This window comes from Pelecanus crispus, chromosome 3 (assembly GCF_030463565.1).
Source record: "Pelecanus crispus isolate bPelCri1 chromosome 3, bPelCri1.pri, whole genome shotgun sequence".
Taxonomy (NCBI): Eukaryota; Metazoa; Chordata; class Aves; order Pelecaniformes; family Pelecanidae; genus Pelecanus; species Pelecanus crispus.
In genome coordinates, this window is record NC_134645.1 from 124,507,159 (window position 1) to 124,532,380 (window position 25,222).

At 42.5% G+C, this 25,222-nt stretch overlaps 1 protein-coding gene across 1 annotated transcript in view; it reads left to right on the top strand.

Annotated features, from left to right (window-relative positions):
* The first annotated feature begins 18 nt into the window (after window positions 1-18).
* Window positions 19-25,222, top strand: part of MFSD2B (MFSD2 lysolipid transporter B, sphingolipid) — a 44,433-nt gene continuing 19,229 nt past the window's right edge. The window contains exons 1-6 of the mRNA XM_075708133.1: window positions 19-81; window positions 5,472-5,588; window positions 12,992-13,116; window positions 16,666-16,789; window positions 19,412-19,490; window positions 23,469-23,638. Coding sequence (XP_075564248.1) covers window positions 34-81; window positions 5,472-5,588; window positions 12,992-13,116; window positions 16,666-16,789; window positions 19,412-19,490; window positions 23,469-23,638 — 663 coding nt within the window. The 5' untranslated portion in view covers window positions 19-33. The remainder of the gene's footprint in view (window positions 82-5,471; window positions 5,589-12,991; window positions 13,117-16,665; window positions 16,790-19,411; window positions 19,491-23,468; window positions 23,639-25,222) is intronic.

The following is a 25,222-nucleotide window of genomic DNA, read 5'->3' on the forward strand; positions in this document are numbered from 1 at the left end:
GGTGTCGGACGGGGGTGGGCTGTCCGCTTCGCCATGGCGGGGGCTGCGCAGGACACCCCGGAGCGCCCGGCGGAGGAGGAGGTAAGGGGCTGGCGAAGGGGAAAGGCGGCCGTCGGGGGCTGGAGGAGCGGGGTGAGAGCGGGGCTGGGGTCCCGGGCGTGCGGAGCCGTCCCTGAGGAACCAGCGCGCCGGAGCGGGAGGGTGCGGGCGGGACGCCCGCACCCTCCCGCTCCGGCGCGCTGGTTCCTTACTCCCATCGCCGGTAGGCTACGGGGAGAGGCGCTCCCGAAACAGCTCAAACCACTCTCTCCCTGAGAAACTCCGTGTAACTCTGGTATTTCCCCCTCGAGCGCCCTCGACGGTATTTACCGGCCGCTTCGGCGGCGGGGAAGAGCTCGTTCGCTTTCCCCCTGTCCCTTCCCTGCGGGGCTGTCCGCCCGACCCGGGCAGGCGGGAGCGGTCGCTCTCCTCACGAAGCCTCAGCGGCTTCCAGGTGAGCGCTGCGGGTGAGGGGGGCTCCGAACGCTTCCTCTTCGGGCTCGGTGCTTGCCGAGGCAGGTAGGAGGTGAGTGAGCACCCCCCTCGCTCCCTGGCTCCTGAGGGGCCACCTGGTAAAACTGGGAAGGGGCAGCTTCAAAAGAGAGGGGCCGAGGCCACCTTTCACGGTGTGGCGGAGGGCGTTCAGGCCGTACAGCTCCTCGGGCGCCATGGGCACGTGCCATTCCGGCTTGAATTTTTGTGTTCGGAATGCATCTGAGTGAATTAACGGGAGAAATCTGAAGATTTTGAACAGAGACACGCCATCTTTGGCTCACAGAGCCCCTCAGCGCTACCTTGGTTGGACTGGATGATCTTCAAGGTCTTTTCCAACCTAAACGATTCTATGATTCTATTCTACGATTGCCAGCAGCTGGAAGAATATCCTGGGAAAGCACCGCTGTATCCTGCCTTGTTCCTGTGCCCTTTCGGGGTGTCTGCGCCCAAGCCCTGCTCCTGTTTTTTCTTCCACTCAGGGGTGGGCTGATGTCGCTCACAAACCTGAGAGCGGTCCTGAAGATACTTGCCATGAGGGGCCTGGGGTGCCACCCGCGACTACCACACTCGTGCTTTTAAGAGGCAATTGTATGGTCGGTCACAGAACAGAAATGTTACCAGTATTAATTCTATGTTGAGAGAAAAGCTGACGCAAAAGCTGCTCCTCATTAGCTACATTTTTGTTGTTTCTCAGATAAACCTAGACTAGTATTTATCTTCAAGCCACAGGTTTTGTTCTCTCTTCCTCACTGCTTTTAAATTAGTTGTTGGTTCAGTTCTGGACTCGACTGATAAAGAATAGCTTAGGACAAAGTACGTCTGCTCCCTATGCCCGTAATGTCCATGCAATATCATCACACAGTTGCAAAGAGTTGTTTTCAATGTGCTTAAATACTTTCTTTAGAAATAAGATGATCTGTTATAAACATTGTATTCAATTTCTGTTCTGTTGGGGAAGGAAAAATTTAGAAGCAATGAAAACTATGGTTTTAACTTCCAAGAGAATTAAAAATAAAGGAACTACAGTGTATGAGATGCATTAATTTTCTACAACAATGTTTAAACTTATTCTTCTATTTAAGGAGTGAAATCAAATCTCTCTGTTATTATGCTTTCTTGGTTTACCTTGAAACACAATTAACTTTGATATGATGGGGGCACATATAAGTCCAAAATTGTCAAGTTAATCTGAGAACAAAAAAAGACTGTAACTTCATCTGACCTTCCTCTTTCTTACCTCCCACTCTATCCTCTCATGTTTCTTCTAAATCTTGTAGAAGCAATTTGATGTTGACATTCAACTACACCACAGGGGTCTCGAAACAAAATTTTCATTGTAAATACTTTGTATTTTGCTCCTTATCTGACCACTGCCTGCACATTCAGATCTCTAGTGAATTTTTGGAGTACTTTAAGCTTACTGACAAACTTACACAAGTGAAAAAGCTCTGACTGGATTTCACAGAAATCAAGCAATTTCTGTTGCTTGAGGAAGTCATGCAGCAGGGAAATTCAGCCTTAAGAGAAAAACCCTGTTAGTTGCTCGTAGCCGATGCACTGCCGTTGGTCACGCTGCTCTGCACAAGTGCGATGTTATCCTTCTCAAGAGGATTTCTGCTGTCATTTATTAGCAATATCATGTAAACCCAACCAAGGCCGGGGGACTTACTCCTCTAGATCCATGGACAGCTGCCACGTGTATCTTTTCTACTCTTAACTGTAAGCCCAGGGAGTTGGAAAGAAGAAAATGTTTCAGCTTTACTGGTGCAGAGACCTACCTTCATATTTACCACTGTCTCAGGATACCGAAGTAGAAAACATAGTGATTACCAAATAACTTCAATGCAGAGAGTCGAAATAGATTATGGGCTGTTTCTGTTGGAAAGAGACACCAGAATGTAGAGTCTGAAAGATGATTTCTCAGCAGACAGGAACTCAGGGGCACTCAGTGAAATTGCCGGGCAGCAGATCTGCGATGAACGCAGTGGCGTTTCCTTTCATGGTGTCGTTCACGTGCAGGACTGCTGTGGTGTATGATGGCTTAACGTACGAATGAGTTCCAAAAGTAATTAGGCAAACCAAAAGGAAAACAGGTATTGAACAGTGATCAGGATGTAACCTCCATTTCGAACTGCTGATTCCCTGCATTTTTGTGGCTGACTGAACAGGACACCTCTGTATGCTATGTCTATCTGACAGCTTGTTTATTCTGAAAATAACATTCATAAACAACATTTAGTGAAAACTTAACTACTGCGGTGACCAAAATATTAACTTTGCTTCAAGATGATCTGGGATTGTGGTTCGGAAAGTAGTTGAGCAGCATCCTGGGGATGTGTGGAATCACAGTCAGACTTTTTAAAAAATACGTATTAAGACTGTAAATTTTCTAACCATGAAACTGATGTAAATACAGGAGTACTGCGTACAGCCTGTAAGTTTAGATCTTGGTTGACTGTTTCCTGTACCTCAACTTTAATTAGACTAATTCTTAAGAACTTGACATTCTTTGTGTTATAAAAATATTTTGGAATCATGTATATTATATAGAGGTATTGACTTTTTCTGTGTAATCATGGCCTTAGCTGTTGAAAGAACAAGGGACAATGGTTTTAAACTGAAAGAGGGACATAAGAGAGAAATTTTTACTGTGAAGGTGGTGAAGCACTGGAACAGGTTGCCCAGAGAAGCTGTGGATGCCCCATCCCTGGAAGTGTTCAAGGTCAGGTTGGACGGGGCTCTGAGCAACCCGGTCTAGTGAAAGCTGTCCCTGCTCACTGCAGGGGGTTGGACTAGATGATCTTTAAAGGTCCCTTCCAACCCAAAGCATTCTGTGATTGTGTGACAGCTACTAGGGAAAATAAGTGGGAGAGCAGCGTTATGGATCTAAAAGTTTTTCTCAAGTTTGTTTTGGGGGTGGAATGAGATACAGGATTTACACAGCAGAGGTTTATGTCTCTTAATTTCAGCTGGAAGTTATCTTGCCAATACTTGGAGATCAGAATGGAATGTAACAAAGGAAACTAAACTTTTAAAGTAATTTCATTTCTGGGAGGAGGGAGGTGAGGCTAGGAGAAAGGAATGATTAAAAAATAAAACAGTGTGATGAAGTTTATAAGTACACAGCCCCTGGAGCAAAGCTCAAGAGGATTTTGTTGTGGGCCAAGCAAACAAGATTCTATAGACCCCACAAGTCTAGTAAAGCTCACATTTAATGGGACTTATGTATGAAAAATGGAGTTACTTTGTAAAGCAAATATGTACATAGTCTGTTTGTTGTGTTTAAAATCTCTTATCAAATTAAATAGTATATGGTTCTGATGAAGTCTGTCTTGTGACTGTTTACCACTTTCTTTTTTTTCCTGGAAAGAATACGACTGCCAAAACGGAGTACAAGTGAGGCCTGCTGTGGCGATACCATTTTGCAGCTTTGTGCCCTGACACTGTCCACTTTACTTGAGCATAGTAACGGGATGCCGCCCCATCTTCCTCTGTGGAAGCAGAGAAAGGAAAGAGTCCTGATACTCGTCCTTGTTTGTTCACACCCACTCAGATACAAACGGTTCAAAGGAAAATGATTAGATGATGAAAGGCTCTGTCTAGAAGTCTAAGACTTACCAAAACTCTGTTAGGTAGTAAAGATGATGGTACTTAGTAAATTTAAAAATGTTCAGAAATTAGGTAATGTGTCAGAATATTATCACTGTGGTGGATCTCATTACCATATCTCTATTTTTGTCCTGAGCTATGAAAGAATTAAGGGCTTGTGTAGTCAGTTCAGAGAGAGGGCAGACCCAGGGTTAAGAGTGCTGCTGCTCTTCACGTTTACTGGTTCCTGCTGACGGCAATCTTTAAAGAGGGATTGAAAGCCTAAAAGTCTAAATTTGGGTCAGCTATGTTGTCCCTTTGAAAGAAATACGAGATTAATGAAGAATCTTTTTTTTTCCTGTATTTTGAATTTTATGGCATGAAATTAAGTCTTAAGGTTTCCAGGATTCTGGAACTTCTATTGAAAAACACAGTGTTCTTCATTAGAATTTCTATTAGACTCTGTGCATTTTTTGTCTTTTAATTACTGTTATGAAACCTTATTTTCAGCTTTTATCTTACTCGTATTTGGCAATTCTATTAGAGAATATTCTTGGATGCTTATGGTACTTTTCAAACATCAAAAGGCAAATAAGAGAGCACAGTTTTGCAAAACTTTTTAAACATGCCTAGAGTGATTTAGAGCCCTTCCTAAAGAAGACTTGGGCTGCAAAATCACTTTCCCTATTATGCCAACTTTCACAAAAGATACGGAAAAGTCAGGTCAAAAGGAAGATGTACAAAGTCAAGTGACTTTGCCAGGGTCACACCAGCATTTTGTGACAAAGGAAGGAAGGAACAGAGCACCAATGTTTGGGATCTATTGGGTCTGCATTTGACTGTGGAACTTTCCTTCTATTAATATTTTCTAATTCCTATGATATGAGAGTATACATCAATTATTATGGTCTGAAAGTTTTACATAAGAAATTCTTTTTTAAAAAAAGTAAAAAAGTTTTCAACCTTTTAAAAAAATCTGAATTACACATTCAAAGACAAAACTAAGCTCAGAAAATACTGTGACAGTATGTGCACTTTGCTGCTTCTTGCTTGTTTGTAGACTTGTTCCTTCTTAATAGCTTGCGAGAAGCAGGTATGTAAGCCTCAATTCCCTTGTAGGAACACTGTAATCTGTTTTTAGGGGCTGAATTAAGGAACAAAACCATTAAAAATCAAAGCAATGAGCATCCAGATGCCTGTTGATGATAGGGGCTGAGGGCATATGAATACCTGTGAAGCGAATACCTGAATTTGGTGTTAACCTTGGACTTTAACCTTATGAGTACTGTAGCTTTTAAGTTGTGTACCTTTTTTTTTTCTCATCATTTGTTTTGCTTCATCTTGAACAGGAATACAGGATCTCAATTTGCAGCAAATTATGCTATGCCATAGGAGGTGCCCCAAATCAAGTGGCAGGGAGTGCTGCTGCTTTCTTCCTACAGATCTACCTGCTAGATATAGCCCATGTAAGTAGCACAAGAAACCTTTACAGATTGTAGACTTACCTCAACTCTGATGTTGTCAGCAATGCCTCTGGAATGATAAAAGGTGAATTAGCTAAGAAAGCTTTTAAATTGTCTTGTTATCATTGCCTCTAGCTGTTCAGCATCCCGGAAACTGCATAAACTTGTCCAGAAATACTCTTTTTCCCTTTTTTTCACTAGTTTCCATTCTGTCTTGAAGTGGCCATTATTTGTTTTTAGTCTGGGATCATTTGTAAGGCTTTAGCCACTGTAGAGCTCACACACTTGCAGACACAAGAAAAAGCAGTTCTCTGTGTCAAGAGTTAGTGTAAGATGAGACATCTGGAACATTAATAGCACCATGTTGAGGTTGTGAAATTTTGTTCATTTGGTTTAGTTAAAAATAACTGCAGTTGCATCCAGTAGTCAACATAATTTCACATAAGGTGGAGGGTGGTGAAGCACTGGAACAGGTTGCCCAGAGAGGTGGTAGAGGCCCCATCCCTGGAAACATTCAAGGTCAGGTTGGACGGGGTTCTGAGCAACCTGATCTGGTTAAAGCTGTCCCTGCTCACTGCAGGGGGGTTGGGCTGGGTGGCCTCTAAAGGTCCCTTCCAACCCAAAGCGTTCTGTAATTCTATGATGAATTTTATTTTGTTTGACTAGGATAATTTCTTTGCAAAGAAAGCTGAGTTATCCTTCCTGAAGGTTCTTTGCTTCCAGTCTGTGGCTTTCTGGTGCAGAAGCAGACCTGGTAAAACAAAGCAGTAGGAGTCATCACATTCATCTGACTTTCAGCTGCTCCAGCTAGATTTCAGGACAGCAGAGAAACAAAGAAAATCAGTTCATAAGCATTTTTTAGTGTTTTGGATTGTCTTGTATGTCTGCACGGTAACTAGGTGGGACAGATAATGTATTATAGCATAGAAAAAAGGATTTCAGGGGGATGAGGCCAAATTGCAGGGACTGTGAGAACAGCTGTAGCTGAAGCTACATGAGTGGCTTTCACCACTGATGGCTGGTTTTATTTGCTGGAAAGAACAGGAGGTTCTGGATCAGATATCATTATCCATTTGCTGTTTAAGGTGTAGAAAGACAGGATATCATGAGTGGAGGAGTGGAGGTGTCCAAAATATAAGGTTTTTGGTTTTCCTATGAAAGTCTGGTATCAGAAGCTGAGATGTGACTGACTTGATAAAATTGACAACACGATAAAACTGGCATGTAAACCTGAGATCTTGAGTGTCTTGTTGAGATCAAAGGCACAAGATCTAGAAAAGGGGCCAGGTTTGGACAGCAGTGTCAAAGATGGCAAGTGGATGGTGTGGAGTCTGAGGAGTTGGAGGTGGAACAGGTAACTTGGAGATGCAGCAGAGAGACAGATGCTGCTCTGACTACACTTGTTTCACACTTACATCAAGGGTGGCAATACAAGCCATTGGAGATGATGAAGCATGAACCGAATGAGAAGGACACTAATACGATTTTCCCAAGGTGCTTATAAATACAGCAATTTCCCAACCCTCTGCTTATCATAGAAATTGAAAATTCTTGAAGCTAGGGACTGTTTATTTCTTTACCTGTTTGTGTACAGTGTCCAGAAAGCTGGGGTCCCGTTCCTGCATCTTTGGGCACTACCTAAATAAATGACAATAATAATTATTTTGTTAAGAAGCTTCTACTGAAACCCAATAATTTTGCTTAAAGTTTGTAATGGTACACTTACGACTTCATTAAGGGGCTTAATTATTTGTTCCTTGATGGTTTAGTTTGTTCTCGGAAGTAATCCTGAAGGGACAGGATTTATTTCAAGGTCTGATAAACAGCTGTGAAATCCCATGGTTTTTTCCACACATTTTCAGGAGAGAGCATGTAATTTTATAGCCACTACCTGGATTTAATTCTTGCCCACTTAGGGGGCAGAACTGTTTTAGCTCTTTGAGAGGTTGGGAAACTCACCAGGTGTAATCTTTCACACATAATCTGGTTCCTTTCTAGGAAAACTACATTTGTATTCACTTTCTGTAGCTTACAGTTTTTCCTTTTGAATTCCATGTTCCACCTAAATTACCTGCATAAACTACAGATATATCAATGTAACTCCAAACCACCACAAATTACTAGAAAACACCAAACATCTGACAATAGGATCCTGGTCTTTATTCCTTTCGAGATGGGTGAACTTAGCATATTTTATGTTGTATTTTATTAACACTGAGAAGTTTCTGGCATTGGTGCTGACAGACACTGTCTAGATTTAAGGGCTAAGAAAATGCAGCCAAGGGATGTATAAGCCCCTACCGATGATGAAGACAGGGTGACTATGCAGACTCCACTCCTAACATAAGAGAGGTTTTAATTTTCCTCAAGGCTTTCTTCCACTTCTGTTTATGCAGTATCCACTTCCTTTCTGTCTATTCACATTACCTGAACAAAATACCAATGCAAACCCCACCTAATCTGAAGCTTTCTGTCTCAGTGTCCCTCATTACTGCAGTATTTCAACCGCTGTATGTTTCTGACTGCTGTTTTGTTCTTGTTTTGGCTGGCCTGTCTCTTGAGAAGCAGTAGTGACTTGTGAGCAGTTCCAGTGCAGCCCCAATGGCAAGTCTTCCTCAGGGTTGGTGGGTTTCTTGCCACCCTCGCTGTGGGAGGGTGCAAGCCAGCGAAGGTAGGTGAGGTGAACATCGGCAAACTGCTGTGGGACATGGCCCAGTGCTTATCTCAGCCTCGTGCTACAGTGCAGCAATAGGCTGGTGGTGTCAGGAAGATTGGCTGCCCCTGCTATTTCACCTAATTTGGGCTAAAATTTAACAAAAGTGCATAGCATCTGCCTTTTACAAAGGTCATCCAGGACATCTTGGAGATTATTGCTTCTTTCTTTCACCTGTCAGGGAATACCTACAGCAAATTCTGCAGGCAGGGGACCCGCACCAGCTGGAAGCTGTGTGATGCTGCCTAGGAGTCAATAAGCTCTGCAGAAAAGCAGGGGATGCTAGCTCAAGCTTGGTGTCGTATCGGCTGCATTCACTAGGCGTCCCTCTGGGTTGGAGCACTGAAAGCATGAAGAAGCATATAGGTGAAGGGGTTTTGTCTGTTGTCGCTGTTTAAGCCCCACAGGCGATTTCAGCAGTCTCTTGCTCTCTCTTATCATAGAATCATATCATAGAATACTTTGGGTTGGAAGGGACCTTTAGAGGTCATCCAGCCCAACCCCCTGCAGTGAGCAGGGACAGCTTTAACCAGATCAGGTTGCTCAGAGCCCCAGCCAACCTGACCTTGAAAGTTGCCAGGGATGGGGCATCTCCCACCCCTCTGGGTAACCTGTGCCAGTGCTTCACCACCCTCATTGTAAAAAATTTCTTTCTTATATCCAGTCTAAATCTATTCTTCTTTAGTTTAAATCCGTTATTCCTTGTCCTGTCACAACAGGCCTTGCTAAAAAGATTCTCCCCATCTTTCCTGTAGGCCCCCTTTAAGTACTGAAAGGTCGCAATAAGGTCTCCTCACAACCTTCTCTTCTCCAGGCTGAACAACCCCAACTCTCTCAGCCTGGCCTCACAGGAGAGGTGTTCCAGCCCTCGGATCATTTTGGTGGCCCTCTTCTGGACCCGCTCCAGCAGGTCCATGTCCTTCTTGTACTGAGGGCCCCAGAGCTGGACGCAGTACTCCAGGTGAGGTCTTACCAGAGCAGAGTAGAGGGGCAGAATCACCTCCCTCGACCTGCTGGCCACGCTTCTTGTGATGCAGCCCAGGATACGGTTGGCTTTCTGGGCTGCAAGCGCACATTGCCAGCTCATGTCCAGCTTTTCATCTACCAGTACCCCCAAGTCCTTCTCCACAGGGCTGCTCTCAATCTCTTCATCCCTCAACCTGTACTGATACCAGGGGTTGCCCCGTCCCAGGTGCAGGACCTTGCACTTGGCCTTGTTGAACCTCATGAGGTCCACACAGGCCCACCTCTCCAGCTTGTCCAGGTCCCTCTGGATGACATCTCGTCCTCCTGGTGTGTGAACCACACCACTCAGCTTGGTGTCATCTGCAAACTTGCTGAGGGTGCACTCAGTCCCACTGTCTATGTCAGTAATGAAGATGTTAAATAGCACCGGTCCCAGTACAGACCCCTGAGGGACTCCACTTGTCACCAGTCTCCATGTGGACATCAAGCCATTGACCATGACCCTCTGGATGCGACCATCCAGCCAATTCCTTATCCATCGAACAGTCCACCCATCAAACCATATCTCTCCAATTTAGAGAGAAGGATGTTGTGGGGGACTGTGTCGAACGCTTTACAGAAATCCAAGTAGATGACATCCATTGCTTTTCCCTTGTCCACTGATGCAGTTACTCCTTCATAGAAAGCCACTAGGTTGCTCAGGCAGGACTTGCCCTTGGTGAAGCCGTGCTGGCTGTCTCAAATCTCTTCCCTGTCTTCCATGTGCTTGAGCATAGCTTCTAGGAGGATCTGTTCCATGATCTTCCCAGGCACAGAGGTGAGGCTGACAGGTCGATAGTTCCCAGGGTCCTCCTTTCTTCCCTTTTTAAAAATGGGCACAACATTCCCCTTTTTCCAGTCAGCAGGGACTTCACCTGACTGCCGTGACTTTTCAAATATCATGGAGAGTGGCTTGGCAACTACATCAGGCAATTCCCTCAGGACTCTGGGATGCATCTCATCAGGTCCCATAGACTTGTGTACATTGAGGTTCTTCAGGTGGTCTTGAACCTGATCTTCCCTTACAGTGGGAGGGGCTTTACCCCCCTGGTCCCCATCTTGTGGTCCATAGATTCGGGAGGGGTGAGGAGAGAGGTTGCCGGTGAAGACCGAGGCAAAGAAGTTGTTGAGTACCTCAGCCTTCTCCTCGTCCATTGATACAAGTTCGCCTTTCTTGTTCATCAGGGAGGGTACGCTTTCTTTAACCTTCCTTTTCTGGTTGATATACCTGTAGAAGCCCTTCTTGTTATTCTTTATGTCCCTTGCCAAATTCAGCTCCATCCTCGCCTTGGCCTTCCTGACCTCCTCCCTACACAACCAGGCCATTTCCCTGTATTCCCCCCAGGACACCTGTCCCTGCTTCCACCGCCTGTGCAGTTCCCTCTTACTCTTTAGTTTGACCAGCAGGTCTCGACTCAGCCATGCTGGTCTCTTCCCATCCTTGCCTGATTTTTTACACTTGGGGACTGAGAGCTCTTGTGCTCTATGGAAGGTGTCCTTAAAGATCTGCCAGCTCTGTTCCGTTCCCCTGTCCCTGAGGACCATCTCCCAGGGGGTCCTTCTGACTAACTCCTTGAAGAGCTGGAAGTCTGCTTTCCTAAAATTTAGGGTCCTGACTGTACTCCTCACTTTTCCCATGTCCCTCAGGAGCGTGAACTCCACCAATGCGTGATCACTGCAGCCCAAGCTGCCTCCAGTCTTGACATCACCGATGAGCTCACTTGCATTGGTGACCATCAGATCCAGTATCACGTCCCCTTGGGTAGGTGTGTCTATTACCTGGCTTAGGAAGTTATCCTCAATGCATTCCAGGAATCTCCTGGATTGCCTACAACTCGCCGTGTTGCTTTTCCAGCAAATGTCGGGGTGGTTGAAGTCCCCCAGCAGGACAAGAGTCTGCAAGCGCGAAGCCTCCCGGAGCTGGAGGAAGAAGGCTTTGTCAGCAGGCTCCCCTTGATCAGGCAGCCTGTAGTAGACACCAACCACAAGGTTCCCTTTGTTGCCTCTGTCTCTGACTCTTACCCATAAGCTTTCGACCTGCTCATGTCTATTCTTCAGGGACAGCTCTTCACACTGTATTGATTTCTTTATGTAGAGGGCAATGCCTCTGCCCCTCCTTCCTCACCTGTCCCTTCTGAAGAGCCTGTAGCCATCAATAGCCACATTCCAGTCGTGGGATTTGTCCCACCAGGTTTCGGTTATGGCAATCAGGTCGTAGCTGTCTAGTAGCACAGCAGCTTCCAGCTCCTGCTGTTTGTTTCCCATGCTGCTTGCATTCGTGTAGAGGCATTTCATCTGGGCTGTTGGCCGTGTCACCTTAGTGGCACACCCCTTGTTTCCCTTGGGGTGTTTCACGAAGGTTTCCTTGTGAGCTCTAACTATCTCAGGAGCCCCCGGCTCATCTCTGCCAGACTTCAACTGTGCTGCAGTGTCCCCATCATGCCTCCGCGCAATAGGTTGAGGGCTCACAGTAGCACCCCATCCCTCTAACCATTGCGTACCATCCCACAGCTTGTCACAGGCAAGCCTGAAGTGTTCCCCCTCCCCCTTCACATCTAGTTTAAAGCCCTGTCAATGAGCCCCGCAAGCTCCTGTGCAAACACCCTCTTTCCCCTTTGAGAAAGGTGGCTGCCATTTGATGCCAGCAAGCCTGGTGCCATGTAGGCCGTCCCATTGTCAAAGAACCCAAAGTTGTGACGGTGGCACCAGCCTCGGAGCCATGTGTTAAGAGATTGGATCCGCCTGTTCCTACCAATGTCACCTCCCACAGCTGGAAGGAGGGAGGAAAAGATGACCTGTGCCCCCGATTCCCTCACTAAGCGTCCCAAGGCCCTGAAGTCTCTTTTAATCACCCTTGGGCTGTGTACTGCAACTTCGTCACCACCCACGTGGAAGAGCTCTTCCCCCCCCACACCCTTTTTAACCATTGTGTGATACTAATTCCTAAGCTCTCTACAGATATATGTGAAAAATAACTACATTGCCTGAGATGAACTGTAGGTCTAAATAGGCACTTAAGTATGGTCCTCCTGGGTTAATTTCAAAGGTTTTTCTTATGTAATCCATGAACATTTTTCAAGTGAGATTTGTTGGACATGTGCTGGCAACTTTGATTTGGACAGATGTGCCTTATGCAGTTCAGTTGTCACAGTTCAGTTCTGAGTGGATAAAGTCTGCTGTGCTACAATCTCTTCCACAGCCACATGCCACCAGTTGGCAGCCTTGTTGGTAGCCTCAGGAGATGAAAAACCTTGAATGCACATAAATAGCGCTCTCTACTTTTTTCTAGATCAGGTCAAGATAAAGGTATGCGGAAATGGGGCTGTGTGGGGAACAAAGTGAGGGGAAAATTACAGAGGGATTCTGTCAGGTTTTATGACTAAAACAAGGACTTTAGTCTACTATTTGACTCTCTGACTCATTTTCCTAGTTCTAAACATACTCATAATCTCTCCTTCCTTGCACTTTTCCCCTCTAATCCCTTCTTGTACAGTGCCTATCTCCATGTCTCATTTGTTTGCTATGGGTAACCAATAGCAATTTCTATGACAGCAGCAGACATGTTTTGTAAATGAACGATCATTATTCTTTAAAACACTGAGGTTTTTTTCTGGAAAGTTGCTTTATGCCATTTCATTGTATTGTGAAACAATGGCTCTTGTTTACAGAATTCTGTCTGTACTTTCAGATTACTCCGTTTCATGCCTCTTTGGTGCTGTTCATTGGCAAAGCCTCAGGTGCAGTTACTGATCCTGTTGCTGGCTTTTTTATTAGCAAAAGTAGATGGACAAGAATTGGCCGGCTCATGCCTTGGTAAGCATAAATGTGTACATATATCTACATACATATATATATATATATATGAATATTGTGTGTGTGTGTTGTGATCATACAGTCACCTCATTGAATTAGACTCATTTTTCTTTGCCTGTTTCCCAGACAACAGTGATTGTATTCATTCTATATATATAAAATCAAAAAGAAAAAGTTTCATGTCATCTATTTCCCTTTAACTTGTTCACCCATGAAAACACAGAAGAGATTTTCTACCATTGGAGACACAAACAAATAAAGTCAAGACATTGCGTTGTTAAAAAAACCTGGAAGCTCAGATCTAAAACTGTTTTGAATCTGTGGTTGAATTTTCATCTTTGTCTAGATTCCTTTAGTTTGGCTTCATTCCTCCGCAAAGTTGGAACTTGTTTGTACTTGTGTCCAGGTGTGCCTTCACTTCTCACATGAGCCTTCCAGGAGCTCCGTTAACTTTATTTCTCTAAGCCTTTCAATTCAGTAAAGGATGTGTGCACACACGGAACAGATGTGACACCGCAGCATTGAAGGGCTCAGCAACCAGCACTGCCCTGACACTCTGTTACATTCTTCCTTACAGCAGTCATTCTGGTCCTGCTTCTCTTACATCCCCGTAATCAAAATACTTCATTAAAAAAATCACCATGACTTTTATAATGAATGAGATGCTGTAAGATTTTGATCAGCATTTCTTAAGGGACAGTGTGATGCTTCACAGTGACACACTTACTCCTTGTATGCACTCTAGCTAGTACACTTGTAGATGTGCTGTCCATGTGCTGCTATAAGGAGAGGTTAGAAGAATGAATGTTACTCGTATAGGAAGGAGATTGACAGGTGTGAAGCAAGAAAATTGGAAAGGATTGGTCCATGTTAGAGGAACCCAAGCTCACCTATGCCATAGGGCATTTATTTGTTGGGGTTTTTATATTTTGGACATCAAAGGAAGACTGAGTAGTTTGGGTAATAGGGAGTCTTTCATCACTGCTCTATCTCATGCATTATAAGAATGTATTGTAAGATATTTTGAATTAATTATGAATTTTGAATTAATATAACCCCCAAACTTGATTCACAACAAAAATCTAAGAGTAAATCTGGTGTCCTGAGCAAAGAAGTTGAATTTTCGTGGAAAATAAGCCCAGTTTTTTAGCTGGTGGTTCTCTTGCTGCCATGTGGTTCTAGGGCTACAGAAACTTGTCCGTGGGCAGCTTATATCTGACAAAGAAAAGAAGGCAAGTACGTATTGGAAGAAGGCTGGCTGAGGTCAGCTGCTCTAGGCCCCAGCAGGAACAGGGCCTTCAGGTCAAAGTTAAGCTTTTTGTCAAGAGTCCCATGGGAAAAGAGGAGCTTGCTGCTGTTCATCTTTTCAGGATTTGGTTTGTTGCCAGGTAAATGGAGTGCTTTTTAATGAGCACTGAATTAACCAAGTAACAAAGTTATTCAAAAAGAAAATAATGACATTTTTATACAAATGCCATTAGATGTATTCTGATGCCTTTTTTTTTTCAGTTCTCTGAAAATACTGCAAATACTTGTGTTTAGTGTTAGTGTTAATTGATGTTAGAATAAGTCCCATCCTAGCACAAGCATGAACTTATCAGCCCTATGCACTGTAAACCAACTACTGTACAACTTGCACTTCTTACAGGAAAACTGTTTATCTAACCTGGCCTTTAATATGTGTTCATCAAACAGTTGCTTTCTTTCCAGAAGGATTTTATCTGTTTTTTTGTAATGGTAATTTTTCTCATGGGATTTTTGTTCCTACACTTTGGAGGCCAGACCATCTTTATACAAAGCAAAAAATGGGTCTTCCATTAGCTTAAAAATCCTTTAGTATTTTAAAATTACTCAGACTTCTTAAGTATCTAGAATGAAGCAATGGAATTGGCTCGGTCAGAAAAGCTGACCAGCAAAGCAAGAACATTAGTAAAGAAGGTGAATGTTTAATTATAGCTTAATACTGTACTCCATATAATAAGAAGTCATCAATCACTATTGATCTCTTTTATGTAATGTGTTTAAAGGGCATAAGCAGACATTGACTTGAAATACACAAACCTGGTCAAATATTTTGTCAAAGGAGTTAATAGTAGATAATCAGATACTCAGCAGCTTCAGCGAGGCTCTGAAAACTCACTGACATTAATGAAGAAAGGAAAATGTGGAAAGAAGATGGAAGGGGGGAAGAATACTAAGAGGGTTATTGCTGGAAAGCTGCATGAAAAATTGACTATGAAAATATTTTACTGTGGTGACTTTGTCTGGACACCAGTCTTGGAAGAGCTCACACTTTTGGAGAGGAAGCTAGATTCCCTGAGATATGTCAGGATTTTACCCCTATTTGTGTTTTCCATTGCTGACCAGCTGTGGATGAACTGTGACCTGGGGACTGGAGGGACAGAGAATACCAGAACCTGGCACTTTCCTTGTAAATGCTCAGCTTCCAGTGATGCTGTCCATCCCGAAGAGCAGTGTGGGAAAGCCATTGTTTTACTAAACTATTTACCCACATTACTCTTTTGTATTGCAGGTTTTCAGTTCACGATTGCAAAATAATCAGCTGACCCCCAATGTCAGTAGTGCTGTTGTGAAGGGATTAGTCTGTTTTCTCTTCTACGTGTTTGGATATTTTTGTTGGGATCTTGGTCATCTAATTACATTGTTTAATGTCTGATTTACAAGAATACAGGAGAGCCCTGATGCTGCTGCAGCTCAGACTTTTAGGAAGTAATAGCATCTGACCACTTCTTCCATATCACAGAGTTTGACAAGTGTTGTTTGCCTGAAATAATTTTTAGACTAATGTAATTAATTGCTGGTTAATAGCAATGTCTGGAATTTAAGTTTCTTTGGTTCTTTTTTTTTAAGCTACCTTCCTCACCAGAAGATGATCCTTTTGTGTTTGAAGTGATTAGGAGTTTTGCCGTTGAGTTAAATGGAGCAAATTATCATATACCCAAGTAGACACAGACTGTAGGAACTTTTGCAGTGGGCTGTCCATTATCTTTTATGCTGTTTTCAGCATTTTTAAGTGTATCAATGTATTTGCACTTGCTTGAAGTAGCAATGAAGAGGCTAAATTGAGAAGAAGACTGAAGGCATTAAAATTGGAAGAGAGAATCCTTGGTAATAAATAGGGTCATGAAAAATTGCTGAAGTATGCGAAGATGTGACAATAGAGCTTAGTTTTCAGTGGTTCTTTCTAATAAATGTGTGGTCTGAGACATGTACTAAGGAATGGCAATATAGTTATGCTGTTACAGTGCATGTGCAAGGAAATTGTGTCTGTTCTGAGTGGGATATTAAGTATAGCTCTTTTCCTTAGATTTGCTGGGTTTTTTCCATTTTATGGAAGTATTTGTATACATTTTATGTTAATCTGTGCATTTAATGTATGCTAACATTTAATACTTAAAACCGTGGCATTACTGTAGTTAGAAAAACAGCACATAAAAAGTGCATTTTATTGATATATTAGCAGGAAAATTTAATGTGCTTTGCTATCATTATACTAAGATTGTTGACATGTGTTAATCTTCTTTGCAGGATGTTGGCATGTACACCGTTCACAGTAGCGTCCTATTTTTTTATGTGGTACCTGCCTCCTTTTGTATGGGGAAGAGTTGGATGGTACCTGACTTTCTACAGCCTTTTCCAAGCACTGGCCACAGTAAGTAGGTTACAGGTCATGATGTTCTCAGCAGTAACTTGCTTGTTTTCTGTCTATGTTAATGCATTCAGATTTAGTAAACTGAGATGTAACAAAACTTCACATTTGATTTCAACTTCTAGTGAGTTTAAGGGATAGGCAGATGTCCTTTTATCAAACTCTCTGCTGGTTGATGGTTTCTGCCAATGCTTTCTCTGGCAAATGACCTGCTAATTCAGACAGATTACCTCCAGTCACTTTCATTGGCAGTGCCCTAGATGCTCAACTCATTCTTGTATAGATCCACAGAGACATTCAGATTCCTATTTCCAGTTAGACATCTAACTTCCCATAAGTTCTATTTTCAGGAGCAGATTAGGAGACCAAGTAGGTTTATGGCTCTAGTTCTGGGTGCTTTGACTCAAGCTAGAAGGCAATGAAAAGTCAGGGTACCAGAGCTGAGTACTGATAGTAGTCATCATGATATTTATGCCAGGATAGAAGAGTTTGAGCACAGGAATTTTTTAATACAGCCCAGAACTTGCAATATTTATGCAGAAGCCATCATTTCAGTGGATCCCAAAGAACTTCTCTGACACGTTCCATACTGTACATGTGAGGGTTGCATCACCCTGTTTTGCCTTGTAGTCAATATCAAGGTGAAACAAGGTATCTTCCATGCAAAGCAGTACCACACAGCAGATTATGGCTGGAAGTGAGACAGCTGCATTGCAATTTGGCAGGGTCTGTCCTGGCTGATAGAATTTCACTGGATCACATTTTGAAAAAGTGGTTCCCAGACATTTAAAATGTTTGTATTTCTTGTTTGACTTTGGCTTTTTTCCTGTTTACAGGTCTGTTGGACCTGTGAATTCTGTCTTCCTGTGTTAAACTGGAATGTTTCCCTAGGTCCTTTGTTTCCTGTTGAGAAAGATGGTCCAGAAGACATTCATAATGGCTTAAAATAGTTTTCTTCTTTCTCTCTTTTGAAGAAAAAACACAGATTTTCTGTGGCAGATCTTTGAAAACCTATATACTTGTCATGTTTGATGGAAGTGAACAGAAATGCATTTTGTATGAACATAGTAGGATGCGGATTGTGAGACTTAGTTTGCCTGGCTACAGAACTTGATTGTTCAAGCAAGTTCATGTCCCTCTTCCACTTCACGATAGTCTGAGAGTTTGGCCTGTATGTTGTTACAAGATTTTAGCAGTTGTGCTGGTTTTGGCTGCAATAGAGTTAGTTTTCTTCACAGTAGCTAGTAAGGGGCTGTGGTTTGGATTTGTGCTGGAAACAGTGTTGATCACACAGGGACGTTTTTGTTATTGCTGAGCAGTGCTTGCACAGAGTCAAGGCCTTTTCTGCCTCTCACCCCACCCCACCAGCGAGCAGGCTGGGGGTGCACAAGAAGCTGAGAGGGGACACAGCTGGGACAGCTGACCCCAACTGACCCAAGGGATATTCCACACCATATGACATCATGCTCAATGTATAAAGCTGGGGGAAGGAGAAGGAATAGGGGGATGTTTGGAGTGATGGCGTTTGTCTTCCCAAGTAACCATTACACGTGATGGAGCCCTGCTTTCCTGGAGATGGCTGAACACCTGCCTGCCGATGGGAAGTAGTGAATGAATCCCTTGTTTTGCTTTGCTTGCGTATGCGGCTTATGCTTTCCCTATTAAATGGTCTTTATCTCACCCCACGAGTTTTCTCACTTTTACCCTTCCTATTCACTCCCCCATCCCACTGTGGGGGGAGTGAGCAAGCAGCTGTGTGGGGCTTAGTTGCCAGCTGGGGTTAAACCACAGCAGAAGTGATTTTTATTTTAGTTCAGCACTATGAGGATAGGGTCCCACTCACGTCATGACTATCCAAAAGGTGAAGCCTTTAATGTTCAGTAGTTATTTTCAATGATATGCTACTGGAGATAAGGCCTCTCCTACAGTAAAAGTGGGGCTCATTTACCCAGCATTGCAATAAATATTACCAGTGCATTGTTTCCACCAAGATTTTACAGCAAGATATCAATTGCATGCTAGATACAGTGCTGTAAAAACAAACAAGGAATACTCCTCATCTACCTTTTTGTCAGTGCATGGACATAGCAATCGGGTGTTTCTACCTATTCTTAACTCAAATTAAGGAGTGTGTGGCAAAATGGTGCTGACAACAAAGTATTTTTCACAATTATTTCCTGGAATTACATAGTGAGACAGATATTTTAAATATTTTGGGGATTTATACAGTCTTCTGGTTTGAATAAAGTGGAAAATTGTATTTTCTTCATTATGGCTTTGCTTCCTGTTAGTTAGCTTAAGCTAGAAACATGATAGTCTCCTCGTGCAAAGAAAACTAGATGCTTTATAGCCTAGCTATGAAGGACGTTTTCCCAAGGAAGCTGAAGGAACACAGCATTAAGGTAAAGTCTCTTGGTAATTCATTATTTATTATTTGTATTATGAAAGATACTTTTTTCCTCTTATATGCTTTACAAATCAGAAAGAAAAGACAGGTCTTTGTGCTAAAAAATACAGTGTTCTAAATAAGTGAATTCCAAGGTTGCACTAAAACATTTTCCTGGATATCAGAGGAATACAGCATTTACCCTGACATTTCCTAAGTGATGTTCTTTCTTTGCATAGTTATTCCAAGTACCATATTCTGCCCTCACCATGTTTCTCAGCACAGACCAGAAGGAGAGAGATTCTGCAACGGCATACCGTGAGTGTGATCTGGGCTTTCTCATGTGGATTAGGGCTGAGTTTTATTTAAAATCATTCTCTATCTATAGGAAGTTCCTAATGGTTTGTGTCCCCAAACTGGACTTTTATATGAGATTTCTAATATCTGATGAAAAATATTTTGTCTTGTAAATGCTTCCATTTTTCTAGCTAAATAGGAGACATTAATGCTTTATTGTTTCAAATTGTCTGATTAGCTATAAACTCTTTTCAGTTTATTGCTAGCCAGACAAAGCAATAACAAACACGCTTACCCAAGCCAGGACAGGGAATAATGATTTAATTTAAAGGCGATTTGTAGGGGAGAAAACAAAGTGCTGGTCTTCTTTAACATTCAATTAAAGAAAGCCTGAAAAATTAAATAAAGCCTGAAAGTAATTTTGAGTATTTTCTTTTTTTTTTTTTTTTTTATTTTGGATTTCCTTAGGTTTGTGTTTCATGTTATAAATTAAAATCTCCAAGCTGTTTTCTCTGAAAAAATTTCTAGAACTCATGGAACCAAGACAGTTAACCCCACCAAAAAAGAAGAGTAATTTGTGTGCATGTTCACAGCAACTGAAATGTCTCTTTTTATTTCATCTGTGTTTGTTTAATTTTAACATATACCAGGTAGTTTAGGGATGGATCTTGCTGTAATATAACTAGCACTCTGACTGTATTAGTTAAAAGAATGAGGGCTTCCAGACCATATCTCTGGCTCTTTAACAACCAAAACCAGACAAAGTTTTTGCTTTGAAGCAAATCGATCAGACCAAGAAAGTGGTAAGAACGTTAGAACAGTTTCTTTCCTTCCTACTCTCTTCAGCTCTGTTCTCATGCCTTCTTTATTACTTAACTGCTGTCTCTCACGGCCACCAGCATTAAGCAAGGTAAAGAGAAGAGTGTGTTCAAATGTCACATGAAAGACTTTTCTGTGTCTTAACTTGTCCTTCAGTGTTGCTTTAGAGTAACTTGTAATTTTTTTGTTGCAACTGTTTTCTCTTCCTGGCAAGAGCCCTTTTCTCTTCCATTAGCCCTTCTAACCCTCAACAAACTTGCTTGAGTATGTTGAAAACTAGACCATAGAGGCACAACGAAATGGCCAGAAGTGCTAAAAAAATCATGTCAGAAATTCTGGATACAATACCCCCTGAGCAACCCAATCCCTTTCCGGCCACATGGAACAGTTGTAATTTGCATTATCATCAACTATCTCAAGAGAAAGTCTGGGCTAGCAGTCATAGGACAGGACTAAACAGCAGGAGATTCCAGTTGTGTTATATTCTTTGGCACTGACTGTATTCTGAGTCATCTGGCCTAAATTCTAACTAAATCCGTGTACCTAGTGTTTTCTATTGTCTGGTTTTATGTCTTCAGAGGCTGTGATCCAAATAAATGTGCTTTCCTATCTGCTAGTCCCATGCAAGGCTTCACAGGCCTGTGAAATTTGTGCTCATAAAAGCTGTTGAACTCCATGGCTGAGAGGTGTTATACATTTATAGTGTCATTTTATTTTTCAGAAAGGGTTTAACTTTCGAGTGTACAGCTGTTCTCCTAAGCCAAGTTAGGGTGGTGGAATGAACCATAGTTTTGACTTTTCAAATGTTGATACTTTTGTATATTTTGAAATTATGTTTGTTTGGAGCCAACTTTTCTTGTAATGGTTATGATTATGTGAGAATCTTTTTTTTTTCTCTTTATTTTTAACAAGTGTTTTACTTAAACACTTTTGCCTCTCTTTAGGTTTCATAGAGAATTCTTCTTATTGATAGACTTTCTTGGATGCAGTTGGTTGTTCAGGCATTTCTTCAACTGTTTAAAGAAAACCAGCTGTGTAATATGAAGTGTGCTTTTAAAAAAAAGGCTGGGATCAGAGGATCAATTACCCTCTACTGGAGAGAAGCAGAACTGCTTATTATAAATTTTGTCCTGCTCCTTACTATAAATGCATGGTAGAATACTGGATTCCAAAGTTGCTTTAACATAAATTCTACTTACATTCTGGGCAAAATATAACTTACTTCAAGGACAATCTGCTTTCTGAAAGATCAGCTTTCCCAGCTAAGGTGGAAAGTAATAAGTCATAAATTCTGAGCACACAAGAACTTTGAAACCTCTCTGTTTCTCAGCTCTTGCTGCTATTTAGAAAATTAGGTTTCACAAAGGTGGTATTTCTGTTCCCTATAATGATGCCTATAATGATGCTTAATTCTATGCAAGTGCTTGGCAAAATACAGAGGTAGAGACCTAGATAAAGGTTATAAATGTGTAGGTGGTGTTTTGAATGAAAAGTGTGCTTCAGGTGCATTGGCTTTGCACTGAGTAGTCAACAGTTTGGAAGCTCTGCAAGGCCCATCTGAGACTAATTTGTGGCCAAACACTTCAGATAAGGTTAAGGTTAGGATTTCCACCATCTGCCAGCATTTTGGTGTGTATGGACTGAATCATAACATTGCTAGTAAGATTGGATCTGAAGTTTGGGGAAGATTTTTTTTACCCCCCATTGGTTTAAATTAATGTTACGTGAAGCCTCAAATTTTCCATTCAGAAGCATTCTCTGTTTGGGAATGTACTAACAATGGTGTAAATGATCCAAGTCTTCTAGAGACCCTCTCTTTTCTTTTCCTTACTTGATCTTCCATAGCTACATACGGACGTCATTACTGCAGTGTCTGAACACCTTGCAGTCTGTGTGCATTGCCTTCCCGTTAGGTGGAGAAGTACTTTTATCCCTTTACAAGGATACACAAAAAGGCGTATGTTCAAGGTCACCTAGGAAGGCTGTTACAGAGCAGAGAACTTGAATAAACCTGAACCTAGGAGCTTTTGAAACACATCTCACTTCCCAGCAGAGTATGATAACCACCAGGACACAACCCCCTCTGGAAGCAGCCCTTCAAAACCCAACATGGTGCTTCTGAGAAAGGAACATGGGACTCCTGGGGCCACTGAGAGAGAATAAGTAGAAAAAAAAGCCTGATTTTTAGGTCAATGAGAAGAGCATTCCCTCATAAACAGGGAGTCTTGGTCCTGTTCCTAATCTGTTCATGTATTCAGCCCTATGGATCTTTATGCAAAATGTGCAAATAGCCTCTGGAGCTAGGACAGGAATTCAGTTTATCTCCCTGCCGTGGGGATGCTGGGTATGGCCATATTGCATAGAAACAGGAGTGGTAGGTCTGAAATCCCTCAGGGAGAAAAGGCTCCAGAGCCCAGATTACTCACCACTCGCCTGTGACGGAGCTGTAACAACTAGCTGCCTTGTTGACTGATTTTGAGTACATGAAGCTGGATGCCCATGGTTAGATCTTTGCTTTCCCAAATGGACAATGTGGTTGGTTTTTTAGATGATCCCTTGTTCTGGTGGTACTTGGAGTGTTAGTGATCTGAATCATTCTCTGAGGCTGAAGTAGCTAGTTCTGCCTGACTGTGGCCTTAGGCAGTTAACAGCATCTGCTCTTTCCAAGAGCTTTGCAGCTGTGTTACTTCCAACATAAGCCTGAGGTAAGTATAATTTTATTTTACAGATCAGATAAGTGGCTTGAAAAATGTTTCACAAGTTACTGTCAAGCCTGAGGTGAAAAGTCTGATGCTATGGCTCCTAGTCCTGCTTTGGAAAAATGGCATTCAACATTTAAACTGTAGTTCCGCTCTGGTCCTCTAGATTAAAGCTTTCTATGTCATCCCCCTGTGGCTCTTAATCTCAGCCATACCCATCATGCAGCTTGTATAAAAGAGGCCTTTCCATGGAGGCTTCTAAAAGCTGATCAGAAAATAGATGACAAAACTCTCTTTCCCTGAAACTGTTCTATTACTGACCTTCCAGTTCTGCTGTTCTTGGTATTGCTTTTTCTGCTTGTTCTCTGTAAAAGAAAATGGTTTGATGAGGCTTCTTTTCAGTGAGACAAATGAGCAAGCTTGGAGACAGTGGAGCTATTGAGTTCTCATCCTCAGTGCACATTTGTGCTTCCTTCTTTAGGAATGACCATGGAAGTGCTTGGGACCTTGATTGGAGCTGCGCTTCAGGGGCAGATTGTGGCCAGTGCTCATGTCTCTCATCACTGCACTGTGGATCCCCCAGCAAACACGACCGACTCCTGGCATGACACTCTCAGCTTTCCAGACCCCTCAGATCCCCTCTCTCATCAAGTAAGTGTCTGTGGGAGCATGCTAAAATCTCTTGGGGGTGGGGGGATCTGTAATACCATATCATCCAGACGGATGAGCATGAACATGACTTCCTTGAAATTAGTAACGCTGGAGCTGAGACAACAACCTCGTTGCAAACAAGGCTTCCCGTCTGTTGTCTTTGCAACCACTTCTCAGCATGACAGCAGAATTACACTGAGGAGCTTTGCTGAAGATGCCAAACTGTAAAGTAGCTAGGAGGTATATGGCTATCCCTTGTTTTCACTAGGGGCTGATTTACAGTTTAAAATACAACCTTAGTAAGAAAAGCTTACTTTACCCCGCCAGAAATACTGCATCCACTTCTGGGGTGCCCAGCACAAGAAAGACATGGACCTGTTAGATCAGGTCCAGAGGAGGACCACAAAAATGATCAGAAGGTTGGAACACCTCTCCTATGAAGAATGGCTGAGAGAGTTGGATTTGTTCAGCCTGGAGAAGAGAAGGCTCCGGGGAGACCTTATTGTGGCCTTTCAATATACAAAGGGGGCTTACAAGAAAGATGGAAAAAGACCTTTTACCAAGGCCTGTAGTGACAGGACAAGGGGCAAGGTTTTAAACTAAAGAAGAATAGATTTAGACTGGATATAAGGAAGAAATTTTTTACAATGAGGGTGGTGAGTCACTGGAACAGGTTGCCCAGAGAAGTTCTGGATGCCCTGTCCCTGGAAACATTCAAGGTCAGGTTGGACGGGGCTCTGAGTAACCTGATCTAGTGAAAGATGTCCCTGCCCATGGCAGGGGGATTGGAACTAGATGAACTTTAAAGGTCACATCCAACCCAAATAACTGTGATTCTATTAAAAAAATGGTGGCTATAGCAGGGTCTTTCAGTTCAGCAACACTACATTTCAAAGTAGTTATCACTAGGGATCTCCTGTAAAGATTAGTGGCTGTTAGGTGAACGAAACTGTTAAGTTGCCCACTTGGAATCTGTATTCTTGTGAAGGTACAAAGCACTGTTGAAAGTAAATGGTTGGTAACTGGCAATTAGTGGGAGCAGGGCTCAGTGGTTAACGTGTGGAATGAACCTAGAGTTCCATTCTTGTTTATTTCATTTTCCACAGCAGATTTTTCCTGTAATCCTGCACAAGTAATTCAATCTCTTCATGCTTCAGTTTGCTATTTTTTGAGAAACAGAGAAGGTTTTATATCTGGGATAAAATCCTAAAACCTGATCCAAACCTCAGTGAACACAATTTTATAGTCTTCCATTGTTTCCAGTGGTCTTGAAACAGGCCCCAAATCGAACAATTACCTTGTGTAGTGTTTTTTTTCTATGTCACTTGTGAAATCAGCAGTTTGCTGGTTCCATTTTACCAATTGTTACATTCAGTCTTTCTTTTTATATTTTCATCTATTTCTCTCTTGGTGCATGTACTAACTGATATATAAAATTCCCTGTGAAGATTCCTTGACCTGAGTCTAATCTCAGGTGCTTGGTTCAACTCAGGATGTTCGTATTCGTGCTCTGCTTATTGTAGTTGAATAGCTCCTATTACCACTCTTCAGCAGCAGTAAAATCACAAGCTAAAGGCATGTTTT